General features: G+C 40.6%; 1 protein-coding gene across 2 annotated transcripts; it reads right to left on the reverse strand.

Moving 5' to 3' along the window:
* Positions 1 to 392: 392 nt before the first annotated feature.
* Positions 393 to 19,107, reverse strand: tp53inp1 (tumor protein p53 inducible nuclear protein 1). 2 transcript variants are annotated; one of them, XM_084727452.1, is made up of 4 exons: positions 18,847 to 19,107; positions 13,184 to 13,563; positions 6,005 to 6,536; positions 393 to 4,910 (listed from the first exon to the last, which is right to left on the reverse strand). In XM_084727452.1, the coding sequence occupies exons 2-4, from the start codon at positions 13,308 to 13,310 to the stop codon at positions 4,688 to 4,690; spliced, it is 882 nt and encodes a 293-aa protein (XP_084583578.1). In that variant the 5' UTR covers positions 13,311 to 13,563; positions 18,847 to 19,107; the 3' UTR covers positions 393 to 4,687. The 2 variants fall into 2 exon arrangements, with proteins under 2 accessions (XP_084583578.1, XP_084583579.1); XM_084727453.1 differs by lacking the exon at positions 18,847 to 19,107 and adding an exon at positions 14,269 to 14,802.
* Positions 19,108 to 21,246: the final 2,139 nt, after the last annotated feature.

Consider the following 21,246-nt stretch of genomic DNA (forward strand, 5'->3'; position numbering starts at 1 on the left):
TCGTAGTAATACAAAATAACATCGTCCACGATTGCAAAGCTAGAGAGCAGACAGACAGAAAGACATTCAAGAAATAAAAGAAAAAGCTTAAATACACCAGAGATAAACCACTCGACTATTGATTATTTACAGCAAACCGTACAGACGCCTAACAAACGATTGTTAGTGCTTTCTGAATGATGCTACCGTCCCATCAACACGACCACAGAGACAAACTGCAGTCAGATTTGACTGGAGATTCAGAGACCACACTGCAAAACAGTCTCCATCACAAGCAATCAAATCTTTACTGAGCTTATTTATACTAATACAATATATGAGATACCCGAATCAAAACTTGATGCAGTATTTCAAATTGTTAAGTATATATGTAGTTTGACACAAGTCAAAATTATGAGATAGTAAGTCAAATGTTTGACTTTTAAAGGGCAACTTCAGTATTTTTGAACCTGGACCCTGTTTGTCCATGTTTTTGTGTGATCAGAAGGGACAACAATTTTTGACATTTGTCCAGATTGTTTTTCTAAATGTCTGACAACATTATGGAAAGGATCCCTACAGAGACAGACCTTCTTTTTCAAAGAATAAAATATATTTTGTTTAGCCGGAAACAGGCAATTCATCCTTCTCGCTAAAGCCTCCAAACTCCATTTACAAAAGCTGTAATTTTATCATCATTCAACACACTTCATTCAAACTCGACAGGAACAAAATAAAACTCACTAAAAACATCTGGGTTCATCTTTCGGCTGTGCCGACAATCACCGAATCTGTCTTGATCAAAATAAAGTCTTAATTGGCTGAGTGAGATGTGAAAATATTCTGGCTCTACACACCGTTGCTCCACGCTGATTCTCTCATGTCTCACGCTCCTCTCACGATGTTTTCACATCTAATGCAGTGACTTAAAGATTTATTTTGATCAAACTGCCAGAGTTGTTGATTTTTGGAACAGTGGAAAGATGCAAAAGGACAGTTTTGGTCAGTTTTACTTTGTTTATATTTAACTTTGAATGAAGATGACAATGAAGAACAAAATTACTGTTTCTGTTAATGGAGTTTGGTAGGTTTGGCGAGAGCAATTTAACTGTTATAGAGAAACGATATTACTCTTTAAAAAATGGTCTATCTCAGTAGGGATTCTTTGCAGACACTTAGAATAACAATCTGAGTCTGTCAGTGGCAAAAACAAGCTCTTTTATGTGTTTTGGACATACTTTGATGGCGCAGTTACCTCCAGACATTATGTTTTACGGTGACAGCTGCAGCAGTCTCACTAAATACTGGACCAGTTTCAAAAACCACTGTCCCCATTCGTCATTTAGACAAAAATACACAGGAAAATAAGAAAGAGTTGAAAAATACCAAAGCAACCCTTCAACGCCACAATTCTGAAATAAGCAGTCGTAAAAATCTTTAAGTACGAGTTATAATTTTCATTTCCTGGCTTCTGTAGGACTCAGTCACTCTGTCAGATAGATCTTTTGTCCTGCAGTGTGGCGACTCGGCCCGGGCTCCACTTTCCCCACGGCAGACATATTAAACATTAGACAGTCCACCGTGTCGGAGCACCGAGACCAAGAGCTTTTAACAAACACTTAAAAAGTTCAACAACAAATAAAAGAACATCCGTATTATAAACTAGTGAAAGGTTAAAGATCGTTGCTACTTTTTTGGTTTAAATATTTTAACAGTTTCGCAAAATGTAACTAAGTTAACATAGAAAATAGAAGAGTTAAAAAGCAGAAAGTACATTTCTAAAACCATGTTAGGTACAATTGAGCAAAAGAAAAAAAAAAGACCAACAGTTTCTCTCCATCTCGATGGATTTCCAACAGTCGACTGAGAACGTCAAAATGTTCATTTTCACAGTCCTGGGACCAAGATAAAAACTAAACTAAAAGTCAATTATTTCTCACAAACATTTTCACGAGGGAAAGTTCGCTGGGACAGAGCTGGAAAAAGTCCGAGCACACACAAAGAATCATCAGCCGTCAAGTAAATCTGCATTTTCCTAAAGAGTAAAGGTGATTGGTTGTGACCCTGAGAAGTGGACTGCAGATTCATTTAAGAACAAACAAAAAAATAATAATAATAAAAAGAAACAAAATCTTTTTCCATTTTCTTTTTTTTTTCCACCATCGTCACGCTAACACAACTCTACAACCATGCAACAGATTGCACACTAACATATAACCAAACATACCTAAGCAAGAAACCATAGACGCATACATTATATACCAACTTCATACTGATATGTAATTTGTTTTTTTCTTTTCAAAAAATATTTTGGAAGTTTTTTTTTTAAATACATTTTTTTTACATTTCTATTCATCTCAAAGCTACCGTTAAAACAAGGCGTTTAGTGATATTTAACCCAGTAATTTTTTCTTTCTTTTTTTTTGAGTCAAAAAAATATTGTGAAAAGTACTGAATTACGAAGTCAGAGGCAGGTTCAGCCGGCGGGGCAGGATGAGCGACGGGGAGCCAACGAGGTGACGCCGCAGGACTTAAAAGAGACAAAATCAAACCTCAAGGAGGGAAAGTAAAGGAAAAATCCCAACAAAATGTTCTAACACTGTGGAAAACAGTAAGTGGTGACGTGTTCTGCGTTCCTGACGTGACTGAGGTGTTCTGTTTTTTTCTTTGTGGATATCCAGTCAAATATAAACACGGGGGGGTCACGTCATGAGGTCAGAATCAGGGAGTGAGGGCCTCTTTCTAACGCGGAGAAACTAAAATAAATGTCTTTACTGTCAAAGCAGAAAGACTAAAAGGCAAAGAAACTACAGTACAGGTTTGGGTTTCAGTCAGAAGTGACTCTCTCTGTTCTGTCTCTCAGTTTTCGGTTACTACACCCTCCAGTTTCACAGAAAAACCTCTTTAATGCAGCGTGTTCACACCTGGGTCCTCTTTAACTTTGTCCAAATGTTGTTAAACTTTTGGTGGGATGCACCGATCCAATACAGTCGGTATCTGTATCTGATACAGGCCAAAATCACTGGATTGGACATCGAGGGGGAAATCCAATATGAACCATTAGCTTAAACTATCATGTGAATGCTTCACTGAACTTAAGAGCAATGTGCCGTAAAGAGGAACACAGATATTTTAAGCTCAAGGGAGAAAAAAAGCTGAGAGACATTTATGCAATTTATTTAAATTTAAATGAAGGTCTGAATGGTGCTGATCTGTCAAAACGCTGCTAAATGTTCTGTGTGTGAATAATTAATAACAAGAAGCAGCAGTATTAGAAAACTCAGTCATGTTGTGTACTTCTTCCTTCATGGGTGGAAAATATTAGTTTCACAGTTTGTGCATGACGTTTTTTAGATGGCAAGATTGAGCAAAGTGCATCCATACGAATGTACTATTAAAAGTTTTTAAGACAGGGGAAAAAGATGGTGCTGTATTGGTATCGGACATGAAAAAGTGGTATCAAGGCGTCCCTATCTTTTGTATTTAAACATAAATAGATGTGGATTAAATTTACTTCTTCAGTTCCATCTATTTCGAAGCAGCAGAGGCCAAGATATCCCAACTTTTAGTCACTTTTATGGGTCCTACACTTCCCATAATGCAGCTTGATAGAATCTTTCCACTAGAGCCTCCCTGATCCACAAAAGACGTCGTATATCAACTGCTTCTGGTAGGAGGTGTAGTATTCCTGACTCTGACAGGTTAATTCAGTGGAATGTCCCTTTAATTTAACTGTTTTCCAGTGGTGGTTGTTGAAAGGCATTCTGGGAATCTTTGGAACTCACATTCTTGATTGAAAATAGACAAGGCAAGATTAATTTTCAACTAAAGCAACCACAACTATAGCTTGCTGAATAAAACAGCGTCAGAATATTTGAGGGGACTTTTCCTTTAATTTTTTGACTCAATGGTTCGTAACTTTTTGGGGCAACTCTGCGGGGCAACAACCACAACACTCCTGCACTGATTAAATGGCGACGTTGTGCTGCTGCACCGTACACGATCGACTGATTTGGGATCTGAAATGTCTCCTGATGTCCTGTCTAGCGAAGGGACCACGTGACCCTGCTGTGACGTCACAGTGACATCATCTTAGCATCCTGTCGCGCTGTGAACCTGCCGCCGAGTAAAGTGACCTACAGCATTGATTCTACACATTAAGTTGTCCGTAAAGAACAAGAAGAAGAAGTAGAAGAAGAAAAAGAAAGAGAAGGGAGAGAAGAGGAAGAGGAGGATGTCACCATGACAACTCATCTTCTCTGTGACTGGACACGAGCTGGTCCAGCAGAGGGTGGACAGGAGGACAGGAGGACAGGAGGAGGAGGAGGGTCTGGGACACATGATGACCTTTTCTTGTCACATCCTGTCTTTTCAGCATCAATATGAATGAGGATGGATGGATGAAGAGGAGGATGAGGAGAGAAACTTTTCACCCACTGGCCACATGAGCTGATGCAATTTTTTTTTAAAAATCATCCACCACTTTCCCTATTTCACCGTCCAATCAGATTTCAGAACAGATCGGGGTGTGAATGGTGGCTGATGATGATGATGATGATGATGAAGATGATCGGGTTGTTGCTGGTGTTGATTTCTTGATAAGAGAAGAAGAAAACAGAGGTGTGTGTGTGTGTGGCCAGTGTTAGCTTCCCATACTGCTGAAAGGGTTGAGGTTGATGATGATGGTGATGGTGAAGGTCAGGACGCCTTAGAAGTTGAGGTGTCTCTGGCTGGGCTGGTGCAGGTGCATGGTGCCGGTCTTCGGGGGGCGCAGCAGGTTGAGGCGTCGCAGGGCGTTGCGGGACAGCGGCTGGGTGCGTTGGGAGGCGTTACCGGACCGCTGCGGCAGGAGGCCGGTGCGGGCGGAGAGCGCCGCGGCGTAGCAGGGGGGGTGGAGGCCAGAGCGACGCTGGACGACTGCCACGTCTGGCCTGCGGGGGGCAACAAAGACAGAAGCAGAGAGCTGTTAGAGTGGGTCACTGAGAAAATGTGTTCTGGCAGCCAGGAAATGCATTAAGAGTCACTGGAGATCTGCTTTTTGTAAACTTTAATGATCATTTTTACATAATTATTCTTATTTAAGTCTGTAGACTGATCTGTGGGACAGGAAGTCTCAATCATTAATTTAGACACACATTTAATCCTTAACCCTTAACTTTGCACCTAAAAAATAAAATTTGGATTAATTGTGCAGCACAAGCTGGTATTGACAAATGCACTGCACCCTCCAAATTACATGAGACAAAACCAAACCAAAGCCTGATGTCAAGTTTTACACTAATATCCAACACTGTGCCACTGAAGTTGCCATAATGGACACAGTCATTCCTTAAAAATAGTGAATCTTTGATATTTGCCCCAACCTGCACAAGTCTGAAGATGAAGTCTAATGACTGACACTGAACATCCCGGCCCAACATCCTGTTTCAACAGGAAGTAAAAAATAAAGGAGGTGCTCCTGTGATTGATCAGTAGAGGCAGTATCAGCTGATACCAATAATCGGTCACAGGGTCTTTTTGATCTTTTATGATTGAGTTAAAATCTGAAGAAATTGTAGAAATGTAAAAATGTAGAAATTAATGTCATGTTGTTATGATTTTATTATGCTGTAAGGATGTAATGACAGATGTAGGCCTGTGTACTATAACAGTCCTATTTTAAACAACATTCACAGCCATTTGAGTATAGATTCCTGAGTTTACGAGGTCCACCTGAATGCACCATGAAGTTGCTCTCTCTGTGTGGCAGAGACTCTCAGCATAGTTTTTTTTGGTGCAAACAACAAATGGAAAATTTACCACATTTGACATTTGTCAGGTCTTAATTTTGGACCTGTCGCTTCTTCAGCCGATCGGCTTCTCTGATTGGCCTTTTGATCATCGCTGATCAAAGTAATATAAACTAAACGAGTATCTGCTGATAACCATCACCTGATAATCAGTGGCCGATCAATCGGAGCATCCTGAGTAAAGAGATCTTTTCAGGGTGTTTTTCATGTACACAGTCCAGGTCTCAGGACTTTACCTGTGACGAGGTCCGTCCAGAGTGCGTCTGCCCTTCTCCTTCCCGCCTGACGCTGTCGTGGCCGAGGCCATATTTCCGGGCAACAAGCCCAGCTCCAGGTCGAGGGAGCGCGGCAGGGGGTCGAGGGTCAGTCTGGGGGGGCTGTGGTGGGCGTAGACGGACATGCTGGGGTGCTCGATCAGCAGGTTCTCCAGCGGGCTGGTCTCCAGGAGGACCGGCTGGCTACTGCGGCCGGTGAAGCAGGGCGGCGGGGTGACGAACCAGCTCTCCTCCAGGGAGCCGACGTCCAGGCGAAGGAACCCACCGTCCTCTTCGTCCTCCGTGTCCTCCTCCTCCTCCTCCTCTTCCTCCTCTGCCCCACCGTCTGGGTCGGTGTCGGCTGTGGAGTTGAGGGAGGTGCAGGAGGCATAGCGGATCGGGGAGCTGGCCATGGGGGAGGGGATCATCACCAGGTCTTCCTCGTCCTCCTCTTCCTCAGGACCAGCAGTGGATCCAGAGAGGCCGTCGCCACACTGACCGGAGCAGGCTTCAGCTGCACGGAGAGAAACAGAAAGTTTTTTATGAGCCAATTCTCTTATCTTATTATAATTTTATTTTTTAAGTCATATTTTGTGGTTATTTTGGTGGAAACACTACCACTTTTGTCCACCGGAGCCTCCAAACTCAACAAGTCCCTCGTAGTTGCTTAACTTATTTACCAAAGTATTATTAGTAGTTTTACTCCAATACAACTGAGGCAAATGTAGTTTAGTTCCTGGTGCTCAGAGGATTAAAAAAAAAAAATCACATCTACAGAGCTTTAAGTGCAGGAATTCTTGCATGCTATCATTTTAGATTTGAAAGAAGAGAATTGCATGTCTTTTTTTTACTATCCTGCAGCAAGAATGTGGTTGCATATATACGTATACATCCATAAGGAACCTTATATTCTGTAGTAATTAATTTAACCTGCTTTTTTTATTCCGAAAAACCTTTATTTACACTGTGGCTCAGGAAAGTGTCTGCTCAATAAAGCACTGCAAAGAATAGACCATTTGTTTGGTTTTATATTATCATTGCAAACTTTTGGACTGATTTGGCGACTGTTTGACAATGGTAGACTCGGGTTGGGCAGATGGACGATGGCGGACAGTCATCGACCACCAGGGCAGTCCTCTACCATCATAACATCGTAATTTAAAGGCATTCTTTGTTTGAGATAGCGTGTCCCCAAGAAGTTGCTGTAAGGCAGCTGTTGCAGAAGTTCCTTTTTTTGATAGAAGCTGTCATTGCAGGTCATTGCACTAACATTACATCACCATGTCTTGTTTAGTATTTTCTTATTAAAGCTGCACAGTTAGGCAGGACGCAGGATGCTCGGTTACATTGGTGGCACCAGGTTTTCTTTTCTGCAGGGCTACTGTTTTTCACCTTTCGGACCTTTCAAGCCAACGTACAGCTTCGCATTTAGAAATGATTAGATTTTTGTGCTTCTGAAACAGGTCATGCTATGCACCACAGCCTTCATCAGTCTGGCTTGTAGCCTGCAGCTCACTATGCTATGTTTTTAGCATCTTTTACGCACTGTCGCTACCTGATGATCCATACATCCTGCCTTATCTGTACTGCATGTGTGCAGCTCTCAAGAGAGATGGTTCACTCGCTCTGTGAAAACCGAGAATGTCGTTGAATAAAATCTATTAAATACAAGTTTTAATGTGCTCCAGATACAACCTGATGAGGTATAAGAGTATACAGTAGATGGTGAATATATTTGGTGATTAAACCAAACCTAACACATTTCAGGCACAGAAATTTTTAGAGCTGCAATGATTAATCAGTTATTAAATTAATCACCAACTATTTTGATAATCGATTTTGGATTAGTTTGGATATTTTTTTAAAGAAAAAAAGTCAAAATTCTCTTATTCCAGCCTCTTAAATGTGAATATTTTCTGGTTTCTGTACTCCTCTGACAGTAAACTGAATATTTTTGGCTTGCTTTAAGCCCTACATCGAAAAAAAACCTCAACATCTGTGTCTTTCCAGGACTACACCACAAGTAAAACTCAAAAACTTACTTCAGTAAAAGTGTGCAAGTATCAGCAAAATTCAGTACAAGTACTCACTGTGCAGCAAAAGTTCCCGGTCAGTGTTTCACTATTATATACAATGTTTTCTGAATAATATTACTGCTGCATTAATGTATGTGTTGCATTAAGTTTGAGCTAATTTTAACTGATGTAGACAGTGTTACAGAAATGCATCATATTCTGTGAGATCCTAAACTGTTCCACTCACATTATATCTTGGTCATTATTCTTTAAGAAACTCGTTTAAAGGATCCCGATCAAAAATATTCAAAACAAGAAAAGAAAGTCAACTTATATGTTATTGGAAGTTAAATTTAGAATTTCAAATATGGATCTTTTATCTGCTGTATAAATCTCATGGAGGTAAAATTGTCCATGAAAAGATATTATCACTTTTGAGTTTTATTTTTGAGCAGCACAAACCAAATTCCATCCACTTCTGATGTAATTTTAGAGTCGGAAATGACACCAAAACTCTGCAGAATGTTTTATTCTAATTTCAGTGAACTAATCCTTTAATGTCAGGACATTATGAATGAAAATCTTTCATCTGTCAACAGGCCATTTACTTGAGCAGTTGTTGCTTTGCTTGTGGACGTGTCACTGCTCTCAAGACAGACGTAGAGAAATCTGTAGCCTAACATGAAACTTGGGTGCAGCATCTGGAATCTGCCAGCAGGAGGCACTGTGGCCTGTCTGTGCAGCAGCAGTGAAGCTCTCATATGTAAACAATCATTGTTTTGATGCTGAGTGGACCAGAGAGCTGCAGGCGGGCGGGCGGTCTGACAGCTCAGCATCACATGACCAACTGAAACGCAGCCTGCACGCGTGCTTCTGTTTGTGTGTCTGCAAACACGCCTGTGCGCTGCTGCAGCTAAAACTGCCTCACCCCTGACAGGGCTGATTAATCTGCTCACAAACCGCCTGATCCCTCCAAACCGCTCCGTGTTTCCTCCACACAAAACTGCACAAACAACCGCTCGCTGCACGTCTCTTTTTTTTTCTTCCACATTAATCATCACGCACAGTTAATGTGCAGACATCCTGCACTGATGCACATCAAAGAGGAGCTGTGCCAAAAACTTAAAGAGTCAGATTCTTGATTTTGATCCAACAGCTTCTAATGATTCAGAGACGCAGGAAGTTATGTGGTGGTGGAAACACAACACGATCTCAAGCTGGCAGACTGTAAACTAAAAATAACTCATACATCTCTGTTTGATTTCAGTTCTGTTTAAGGTCCTGTTATTCTCTCTGGCACTTAAATAAAGGCCGTAAATAATAACTCAGGTCAGTTTTATTGCTTTAAACCCTGCTGGATTTTATCTTTTGCCCAAACACATGACTGAAGGAGTGAACTAACAAAGTCAGATGATCCTCCCTGACCTCTGTGCTCTCACTGTTTACAGTATGCATGTCAGTCTGTGTTTGGAGCTCCGATTTCCACACAGGACCTGAACAACATGGCATGAACATGTTGGAGTTCACAGAGGGATTCTTGTTTACCCACAACAGACGTGAGAAGCTGCAGAGTGCTGACTCAGTGCCCAGCAGCTGATCTGCACACTTGATCCTCTCAGCAGCAGCAGCAGCAGCAGCAGCGGCAGCAGGACAACCCCTCGCTGCTCAGCTCTTCCTCCAGGCGTTTGCAGGAGTGAAGCTCTGTTGTCACTGAGGACCAGCACTGTTTTGGACACTCTGGCAGGCTGTGTTGTTGGGTTAATGAGGTCGGTGTGGATTATAAATGAACCAACTGACCTTCGACATAACTCCGTCTCCTCTGGGAAACACAAATGTTCCAAATCTGCAGGGTTTTACCTTCGACCAGACTTAAAGGTCCAGAGTGTAAGATTTAAGGGGCATAAATGAAGTATAATATTCATAATAAGGCTGCACAATTAACCAAAATATTATCTAAACCACAATAAGGCTAAGTGTTGTCAAATTGCTCATCAGGAATCATATTGCAATATCTGTCAAAATAATCACAATATGTTTTTAACTTCATTAACTTTCATTAGTGTATAATCACCCGAAAACAAGAATTACTGTGTTTTCGTTCTCTTAAGATGAACTCTTTATATCTACAGAGGGCAAGGTTCCTCGACGGTTCACCACGTTGCTCCGCCGTGTTTCTACAGTTGCCCAGAATGGAAAAACCAAACCCTGACTTTTTGCATTTTGCAGCTTTTACGGCCACCATACTTTCTCCTACACACTTGAGGGGGAGGGTGAGATTAGCAGTATTCAGCCGATTGCAATCTATAACTTCGCCACTAGATGCCACTTAATCCTACAGGCTGGTCCTTTAAATCAAAGTCCTGCCCCCGAGGAGCCGTTTCACCAAATGTGCAATGCATGACATCATTTTAATGCAATAATTTGGTGTTTCAGTAATCAACACAAATGTCATACTTGTCAACATGCATGAACGTGACGGCCCCGTGAATTTTGTGAGCGACACTCACGTGTGAAATGCTGCGCTCGCAAATCACTTTTGTAAACAGCCTCTGGCTCAAAGGCCTCAAGGCTCAGACGCAGTCAAACACACATACATGCCTGTTGTTATGTCGTCTGTCTACGTTTTTTTCTGCAAAACCTTTGCTCAAGACGTGCAGCCATACAAGAATTTTTCTAAGATAAAATGAACCAAAATATGATTTAAAACAAGAGCTATCACATTAATGAATAAATAAACAAGAGTATGAATGTGACCAGACAGTTGATGCCAGTTTTAGGTACTTGACAGTTGTCATGGCAACACACACACAACCTCAGACTACCAGAGTTTAAAAATCTATTGCTAGAATAAAAAATAATATGTAGGTGATGTTTCCTGCAGCTATTGCACAATAAATGTTGTATTAAGCTCTAAGCAATGAGACTAAAATAGTTTGAAATTGGTCACTGCAAGACAGCTGGTTGAATTATTCACCGGTGTGATGAAGTTATTTTTCTCTTTTCTTGAACAGCTAGCTTACTTTTGTGCTAAATGTGCGGTAATATTTCTTGTTAAAGTCCAGATGAAACAGCGTTTTGAGAGCATTTAGCTTCTGCATCAAGATGTATTTCTGAGTGAAAGAGAGTAGGGGGGAATAACTTGGGGGGGGACTTTGATTTGATGTTGATAAATGGGCGCGTCATCACCCAATTTAGCATGCTGTTGCTAGGTAGGCAGCTAATGAGTCTTAGCTCTGTGCATATATTGTTAAATAGGTGCACACAAAGAGGACGTGATCTTAAAGGGTTAAAGAAGCATTTCCATCTCATCTTGGTTTGAACTTTAATTCTTGAGTTCCAAATTGGGACATAAATATTATATTTTGCTGCAACAAGTCAAGCAAAGATTGCTGCACAAGGTGTGATGATTTTAACTGTGTTTTGAGTAACTTCTTAGAGCAGAGCAACTTGTCACATCAAGTTACAAAGCAGAGAGAAGCTTTCACTCTATTTAAACCTTCAGATTTCAAGCAAACCAACTGAAAATCTGTCTTTTGTTAAAAGAAAATGCAGCCTGAACACTTGTAGGTCTTGTGCAGAACTCAGTAAGACTTTATGTTGCACCTAAAAAGAAACATGACACTGTATCCAGGTGTGTGCGATGATGGAGTGTGTTTTGCTGGAGGGATGTCAGAGGCGGCTCTGTGCCCATACATGTCCACCTCCACAGGCCCAGAATGGGATCTCCAGCTCCACCAGGATCTATTTTTACCTCCTCTGGTTCCCCTGGGCGCTTTTGTTTGACCTGTTTACAGGTTGACTACCATAAACTGCCTGATGGCACCCTGCCGCACCGCTCCCACCCCCCCCCCAACCGCCACCACCACCACCACCAGCACCTCCCAGCCTGAAGTGGGCCAGCCAGCCTCTGTTTCTCTCCCCCCCTCCTCCCGCCTGAAATATTCACACGGCTGTGGAATCGGAGACGGGTCAAGTCGAGTCAGGACCGGCGGCGGGTGAACGGTGGGCCAAAGCTGTGCTGAGTCTCACTTAGAGCCACCTGGAAGTGTGTCATGTTTCTGTATACAGTGTGTGTGTGTGTGTGTGTGTGTGTGTGTGTGTGTATTTCTGTCCTGAACTTCTCTGGGTGTCATTTCTGTTTTGACTGGGGTCATTTTTTTTTTTTTTATCTCAGAGACTCAGCTGGAAACTTGGCTCGACTTTTAGCAGCCGTTAAAACAGTCTAAAGTTATACAGCACCCTTCTGTCTGACATGGTGCATGATGGGTTTTCTCCTCTCTGCATCTGTGCAGGATCCTAAATCGACGTAAACTTAATTTTTCAACTGATTTCATGGTTTTCATCAGCAGGTGGATTTATTATTCCGGTGATAGGAAACAGAGAGGTGTAAAGCCAAAAACAGTTAATTGATCAGTTGATTAAACTGCAGTTATTTTCATCTCTTCAATATCAGTTTAAGTGTACGCTATACTTTGAATATTTCCACTGCCTCACCTTTCCACCAGCCAGCCTTTTCCAGTGGTAAACTCCCACTGTATCAGCCAAATATTACTCTCTCCAAACCAACCAAACTCCATGGGCAAAAATCACTCATTTCACTCCACACAACACGGGAGTTGCTGATCCACCACTGCCTCTGTTGGTTGGTTTGTTTGTGTTATTGTGTAGCTTTGGTGAATCCCTACTAACCTTTGGAAACACCAAAGTCAGATAATAACACAAACTAACTAACCAATCAATGCAGCAGTGGACCAGGAAGACCTTTGTTCTGCAAGCTAATGTTTTTGTCAAAGTAGTTTGGTTGCTTTGGAGAGAGGAATACTTTGCAAGTATGAGAGCAGTTTCCCATCAGAAAAGGCTGTCTAACGTCAAGGTAAAGCAAAAATATTCTAAATATAGCGTACATTTAAGTGATATTGAATTTTTAGGTGTCTAAAATACATTCTGCTGCTGATCCTGTCCACAGAACTACATTGCTTGGCTTCCTACACTGAGACTCCTGCTGCTTCTCCAAACTGGGGGTGCGTTGACCGGCTTCTACTGCAGGTAATACACCGACTACAGATAAGTACCTCATATAACTCCACCTCAAATAATCCAAACTATCCCTTTAAGGCACCATCCGATACATTATAATGATACTTACCAAGGTAGTTGACCAGGATCCAGTCCTCATCTTCCTCCTCTTCCTCTTTGCCGTCTCCAGGTCTGCTGCATCGACTCAGCTCCTCCACGTCGTCCCCGAACAGAGCGCTGGCGAACCTCTGGAACATCCCTGGACGTCCTGTGGGGGCGTGAGGCTGCGGGAGGAGCTGGGGGAGGCGCGTGGCTCGGGGCGACGGCGGGGAGGCGCGGCGCACACTTTGGTCATCAGCTGCGGGGTTCGCGGCGGTGGGAAGGCTCCGGAAAGGTGCTAAAGTGCATCAATAAGGTATGGTCATGGATCATCTGAGGGCCAGCAGACACAGGCTGGACATCGCTCAACGTCAGGATCGTTTGGATGAGTGCAAAAGTACAAAAGAAGCCCTAAGAGGAGAAAAGAGGAGATTTAGTCATTAGAATCCTCCAGAATTCGTGGTACAATTAAATAATGGTTAAAGCGAATCTCAAATCTGACCACTAAATGACATGACCATTTTTCCCTTTATAGCTGGTATTAGTGTTTTTTTCACCGTTTCTGCAGGTTCTTAAAAGGTATTAAAATGTCTAAAATCCAATCATCTTAATTTTAGGCCTTAAATATGATTTTGACAGGCTTTAAAAATTGATTAATTACTTTTTTGGGGAGAAAATTGTATTGATCACGGTGTAACAACTACAAAACAAAACCTGTGATTTTCCTTCATATCCTTTAAACTTTTGACCAGTATGGACGTAAAACAGGACCTTAAATTGTATCAACAATGGTCTTAAAAAGTCTTGAATTTAACTTGTAGGAATGTGCAGAAACCCTGTTTTTAAATTATGAATGTCTCAAATCTTGAGACTTGAAGACTTGTGGTCTCAAGTCATGTTTTTGGAGAGTCCAGTCTCATTTGATCAAGTCTCACGTCATCAAGTCAAGTCTCAAGTTCTGATTTTTGTAACTTCAAACTGTATTAATTAAGATTTTGGCCACTTGGGGGCAGCAAAATAAGGTGAAAACACAAACTTTCTAATCTTACAAAGAAGTTTAGGCAAACTTGTTAGCAGCCAGCTGCTGATTTCCACATGTATCAGTGTAATATTCACCCTCTTTTAGCTCTGTTTTTGGTCTCCACCAACTCCTGAAGGAAATATCTGGCTCTTTAGCTGCTAAATGCTCCACTATGTTCTCCTGCTCATCTCTAACTGTGTTTCCCTGCTGTTTGCAGTTCAGCAGGTAGTGGACAGGTGTTTTTTCCTGGTATTTCCTCTGAGAATTACACTATGAAGAGAGAGAGTGAGAGTGAACCAAAACAGTCCCATAAAGCTGAATGGAGCTGCAGAATCAGCTGATGAACTTCCAATTTTTTTTTAGTGTCATTTACAGAGGAGTCTCAAATTTGCAGTGCATGTAGAATTTCAAAAATAGAATATGGGTCAGACGGTGATTTTTTATCACAGCGGCTGCCTGAGTAATTATTAAGTTACCAGTAACCTCATCAGCCGACGCCCACAGATACTGTAAACACTTCCTGCTGCAAGTCAGTGAACATCTCACCTACTGGCTCTTTATAATCACGAATAATAATATTTTCTTGGAATAATCAGTTCAGTAATTAAAATAAGAAGTCATCATGACACCTTTCTGACGGGTACAACGGTGTAAAAACACACACAACACAAACTTAAATGCTGCACACACACACACATCTCTGTGGTTCATGAGCCCACATGAGGCTGTAAAGTCAAGCGGGATTAATTTCCTGTCCGCCCTGATGGAGGCGAGCAGCAGCTGCAGTTTCCTCAGTTATGAGCTGATGGAGGCGAGCAGAGAGGAGCCGTCCTGTCCCGTCTGTGTTTTATTCAACGGTAAATAAAGAGATCTGCTGTGGTCAGAGGACACACAGGCACAGCTGGCTGGCAGCCGCTCGGCTGCTTTCAGTACAGTCCTTCATGATGGAAAGTATTAGTGGACAGAATAAGAAGTGATCAGTGTTGCTGTCCCTCTGCAGCTGCTGTATGAAGGAGGATTTTTTTTACCCTGTGTTTTTTCCTCTCAGGCTACATATAACTCTCTGACTGGTGGAGCAGCAAGACAAGAAACTCTGCAGACACTACAGACTTGACTACAGACTACTTTTTTTGTTAAATAAATCATTAAATGTTCATTTTGACTCAGGGTTAAGTAGGCGTAGTGCCAGTGCATTAATAATCCCAATTAAGTTGATATTCATAACTCTTTTGGTATGGAAAGCACAGTAACCAATGATATCATAATGTCAATACATGTTACATGTTAGATCATAAGAAATTTAAACAAATGCAGCATTGTGTAGTATGTAGACAGGTAGGTTATAAATAGAATTATAAATTATATACAGTGAGCTATGTGTAAAAAAGCTGCATTCATTCAAAAGTACTGTAACAGGAAATACAGTAACTTTGCACGAGAGCTGCAACAGTTAGTTAATTAACTGATTAGCTGTTATTGTCACCTATTAAATTAATAGATTTCAGCTATTCAAATGTGAATATTTCTTAATTTCTTGACTCCTCTCTGACAGTAAACTGAATATCTTTGAGCTGTGGACAAGACAGCTGAGGACGTCATCTTGGGCCTTGGGAAACAACATTTCACACCATTTTATGACATTTAATGGACCAAACAACTATATTAAACAATCAATCAAGAAAATGATCAAAAGATGAAACAGTAGTGAAAGTAACTGTCAGTTGCAGCCCTTCTTTGCACAAGTAAAACATAACTAAATTTAATATTAAGTACATATGTCAGGGATAAGTGCACCGCCCTGTCAGGGGTTTATTTTGACATAATGACCCGCTCACTTTACATTATCCAGCCTATTGTGTGGGTCTACATCCATAAGAGTGGTCTGTTATTCATAGCAACGGCCTAAACAAGTTAAAATGGCATATTTAACAAAGCTGTGAAATAAATAGTAATATTATAACATTAAAAGTATAACTGGTCATTTTCAACACTATAAATTCCAACACCGTAATGGATTATAAGTGAAAATGATCTTTCACAATAAGACTGAAGTAAACAAACCTGTAATGACATAAAAAAAAGGTTTTTAATGTATTTTTAATCATTGTTCAGTATTAAATCTGTATTATTGTGTTTTTTAGAGCTGTGCCGATTAATTAATTATTAATTGTTTATTAAATTAATTGTTTGAGATTTTTTAATAGAAAAAAGCCAAAATTCTCTAATTGAGCATTTTAAAATATGATTTTTTTTTTGTTTCTTTACTCATCTAAGACAGAAAACTGAATACCTTTGGGTTATGAATAAAACAAGACATTTGAGAAGGTCATCTTAGGCTTTGGGAAAGACTGATTGATATTTTTCACTATTTGCTGACATTTTAAAACAAATAACTATTAACTGAAATATAATCAACCAAATTATCAGTTATGAAAATAACTGTTTTTGTTTTTAATTCTACAGGGGTGACAATCTGGTTTGTTTCACAGACTGTGCCTTTAAAATGTCAGCTGCCTGTTAAAATAATCACCACTAGGAGGCTGACACGAACTTTTTTGTTTCCTGACATCCAAACTCGGATGAACGCCTCATCATCAGAAGGAGACAACTTGGGAATCCCAAATGTCGGATTCTTGTTGAACGCCGCACTACGTTCATCCCCAGCGGTGATGCGTTTGATTTCTCGCGTGCCGGCTCGTATTTCTCTGTTGTCATATCATTACACGCACAGAGGGGGGAAGAAAATAGAAAGCGATCTTCTTGTGGAGAACAAAAGCCGAACCGGGCGTCTGTAAACAGCGAGCAGCTGTGACGGAGAGGCGGACAGAAAACAGAGAAAGGTTTAAACCGTGTAACAGCGACAACAACAGCAGGCTGATAATCTGCTGCACCTGTTCCTCCTTCAAGTATCCACCCCTTCAACGCACCACAGGGATAAACACCGAATATTAATGCATTCAGATAATCTTAATAATCACCGACCACAAAGAAAAGCTCCTCAGGGTTTGTTTTATGGGCGGATAATGTCGTCAAAAGCGGTCACTTAGTCATAACTGAGGTTTTCTGATGAAACGACGCTGCAATTAATGCATCCATTACATCATACCACATTATTTATTTACACGAGTGTAAAAGAGGGTGTAGGAAGGTAAATCTGACGTAAATACAGTATGTAGACTGCAGGACTACACATAAACCGCTGCAGAGGTCCTATAATCAGGGATATAGAAGAGGATAAATCCCACATTACACCTTTTAGTTGGTAAACATGAGCTTACCTGGCCATTTAAAGAAAACACAGAGCTATATGATAGTAAACTTCAGTATAATATCTAATGGGATCATGCTGATGTGTTTTCTTTGTCTTTTATGCAGATCTTAAAGGTTATTTTGGTTGGTGCTGCGAAAGTAATGAATTTTTATTTTATTTTATCATTAATCTATCGATTGTTTTCTTCTATAAAATATAAATAATACATTATATTCAGGTTCCCAGAACCTAATAATGTGTTTTCAAATGTCGTTTTGACAAGACTCAATAGTCCAAAATCCAAAAATATCCACCTTAAAATACAGAAAATTGTGCGAAATGTCAATCACAAGTTCATATGATGCCCAATATGATGCCTTCAGATTTCAGATTTTTTAATTTAAAATGATGATGAGAAAAGCAGCAAATCCTCACTTACAAAAGGCTAAAAACAAGGAATATTTGACATTTGTACTTAATAAATGACCAACTATCAAAATGATTGTCGATTAATTTTCACGTCCATAGACTACTAGATAAATCGGCTAACTATTCCAGTGCTAATGTGATTTGCCATCAGCAAAACCTCGCTTGGCAAATGCTAAAAACTGGGGATGTTTGACATTTTTACTTCATAAATGTCTAACCATCAAAATGGTTGCCAACTAATTTTTACCTCGATGGACAAATAGATTAATCGGCTAACGACCTAAGCTCTAATGTAATTTACCAACCAGCCTGTGGGAGAAAAAAACCCCCAAACAAGTCCTATAATAATCTGGAGATATAAAAATAAGCAAATTCTCGTTTAAAAAAAGCTCAAAATTGGGAACATTTGACATTTTTACTTCATAAATGATGAACTATAAACATTTTTTGATTAGGTTTCACGTTGGTACATTAATGGAATAATCGGCTAGCTCTTTGGGCGCTAATGCAATTTACAAACCAGCCTGTGGGAGAAAAAAAGCCAGACTGGCCCAATAATAATCGCAGCAGCCCGTGTGTTGGACGGTTTTGTTGCTTACAAAAGGGAAGGGGAGGAGGGTGTAATCCTACACCCGGCTGGGCAGGACCGCCGCCTGGCTGTTAAACTTTTATCTCCTGAAGTATGTTATGAAATTATTTCCCAGAATACACTGACAACCTCTTGTAGTCAAGTCGAAGAAAAACACCAAGTTTTGCAGAGCGAAGGCAGCTAAAGCTAGCAAAACAGCCTAGCAGGATTAAGCTAATACTGCAGTGTCAAGCCGAAAAAAAATGCATCGTAAACGCTCGATAACGCAAACAAACTTCTCAATATTTGTGTGTTTATTAAGGTAGAGAGCGTCTCTGCAGCAATGTGGGTGAAAAAGAGCATTAGCATCAGAAAAAGAGGCACTGGGTCCGTTAACGTCCACCGAGAGGAAAACAAAGAACTCACCTGCGGCAGACAGAGAGGATGTAAACGGTTCAAATCGTGATTAAAATCCTTAAAACTGAGGTAGAAGCGTTACTTTTCGAAAAATAGAAAAACTTGAGGTTTCTTCGCGGAAGAAATAAAATATAAAAAACGTTAATTTAGGGACTGTACATCGGGAGTCACAGTGTGGTTCAGCTTTTTTTTTTCCTTCAGTCCGTTTCCTCCTCAGTCCCCCGACTGCTCCTTCTTTTGTTGTTGTTGTGGAGCTCCAACAGCTGATCGGCGTGACGTCGCCAAGGACAGCCTATTGGAGGGGACGGGCCTGGAGCGGCTCGGCCAATCACACAGCGTGTTAAGGGCTGTCACTAACCCACGTGACTCCCCCTCCTTCTCCTGAAAAGGGCATGACTGGGCAAAGCTCAGGGTTTGGGAGCAATAACACGACTATATCTGGGTTTTTAGTTTTTCCCCCCAAGAACAGACACATATTACATAATCGGAGCAGCATCCGGGTCAAGCTTTAGGGTTTCCTGTTTTCTAAGTGCCCACACAATTTATGAATGTCAGCAGTTAAGTGGGACACAATTAGCCAGCTGCAAAGTTTACATCATAGTCATAAAATATTCACATGCAAATGAAAACATTAAGTGGAAGTTTACAGAACAAACTTTGACCAGAGCTGAATTTTACTGCTGTCTTCATTTAACATGTCAAGGAGATCATTAAAACACAGTCATGTAATAACTACCAGCTGGTGAAAACAAAGGACAGCCAAAAGCACAGCGAAAAACAGATTAATGCTTTTAGCTTCAATTGTGATGCTGCTGAAATCTGGATGAAATTAAAGTTTTACTGGATTTGTCTCAACTTGTAGAGGAACAGAATTCACAAACACGGCAGCACTGCACTGTTGCAAAACACAGGAGCCTGGATAAGGCTGTACTCTAAAGCTTGTGTATTTAGTGACATATTAACCTTCATATTGTCATTTGACCTGTTGACTTATGAAATTATACATAGGATTCAAGTATTCAAAGGCTTTCTTGTCATATGCAAAAATAAACAAGTTATCAACACAGTGAAATTGTTATCACACTATATCTCTCTATCTGGTGCTATCAATTATTCTGTTAACAAATATTAAAATATACTAGAAACTTATGTTTAATAAATAAGAAAAGAAAGAAGATATAAGAAGATGACTAAGGTGGACAAGGTGATTAACAATATAACATGCATTATGTGCAGTATAAAACAGAATAAAAACAACGTGTGCAGTATAAAAACAGTATGAAAGTATGTGCAAAGGTTGACTGCGGTAGAGATAAAGTGATAAGCAGTTGTACTATAGATGTACTCGTGTCTGCAGTATTAGTATGAGCAGTATTAGACTGTATGTGCAGTATTAGACAGTATGCACAGTATTAGACGGTATGTGCAGTTTTAGACGGTATGTGCAGTATTAGTATGTGCAGTTTTAGACGGTATGTGCAGTTGACTGTGGTGGACGAAGTGATAAGCAGCTGTGTTAAAGACAGTATAGAAACAACAAAAACAATGTGCACGGTATAAACAGTATGAAACAGTGAGAGTCTGTGCAAGAAAACAAACAAAATGTGCATATTGTTCAGCGTTCAGATTGTTTATGTGGGGCAGGATGTCTGTGCAAAATGACAAAAGGCGTGTGCAAAAATATTGTCCAGTAAGTACAAAGTTGCACTAGGTCCTTTGTTTGGTTATTGGAGGGTGGGAGGGGGCAGCTGCAGTGGCTTGGAGCTATTAATCAACCTCATGGCCTGGGGGTAGAAACTAGACCTAAAATCTCATCAACCTAAGCATAAAACTACAAGTATGCTTTATTTTGCTGTGAAGTAGCTGCTACATATCAGCACTGCATGCATTAATTTATAATGAAGACCTGATACGCCACTTAGCCTTGCGTCCAGTGAAAAATCCCACCAGTGAGCATTTCTTATTGGACTGAATAGCCACCATGTTTGATTGTTTCCACTCTCCAGGTCTTGACAATACATCCACGTCTGCAGGGCTAGCATAGCAAGCATTAGCCTGCTGAACAGAGTTTGAATGACAACCACAAAGTTGTTTGTAGTTTGCATATTGCAGTTACCAACCACAGTTACAAAACTGTTAAATCACAATTTGGGGAATATTTGTTCCAGCATGCAGCTCCCCATAAAACTACCTTTGACATTTATATTTCTGTTCATGCACAGATTAAATAAACAAGATGCAGCATGTTCATGAGCCACAGAGGTGTTGGTGGGTGTATTTTTGAACTCTGAATGGAGCCAGGCTGGTTATTAGCCTCCTGGATACAGCTCCAGACATGAAATTAATATCCATCTTCTCATCTCAGTCTTGGCATGAAAACAAATAAGGATAACAACTGGTGCAGAGCAG

Source organism: Lutjanus erythropterus, chromosome 9, assembly GCF_056507025.1.
Source record: "Lutjanus erythropterus isolate fLutEry1 chromosome 9, fLutEry1.hap2, whole genome shotgun sequence".
NCBI lineage: Eukaryota > Metazoa > Chordata > Actinopteri > Lutjaniformes > Lutjanidae > Lutjanus > Lutjanus erythropterus.

Bases quoted from the DNA above. Each gene is read 5' to 3' on its own strand.
- tp53inp1 (XM_084727452.1), bottom strand. From the start codon at position 13,310: ATGTTCCAGAGGTTCGCCAGCGCTCTGTTCGGGGACGACGTGGAGGAG. The intron at 6,537-13,183 runs GTAAGTATCATT...CTCTCCGTGCAG, and splicing joins GATCCTGGTCAACTACCTTG to CTGAAGCCTGCTCCGGTCAG. The intron at 4,911-6,004 runs GTAAAGTCCTGA...TGCCCCCCGCAG, and splicing joins CTGGACGGACCTCGTCACAG to GCCAGACGTGGCAGTCGTCC.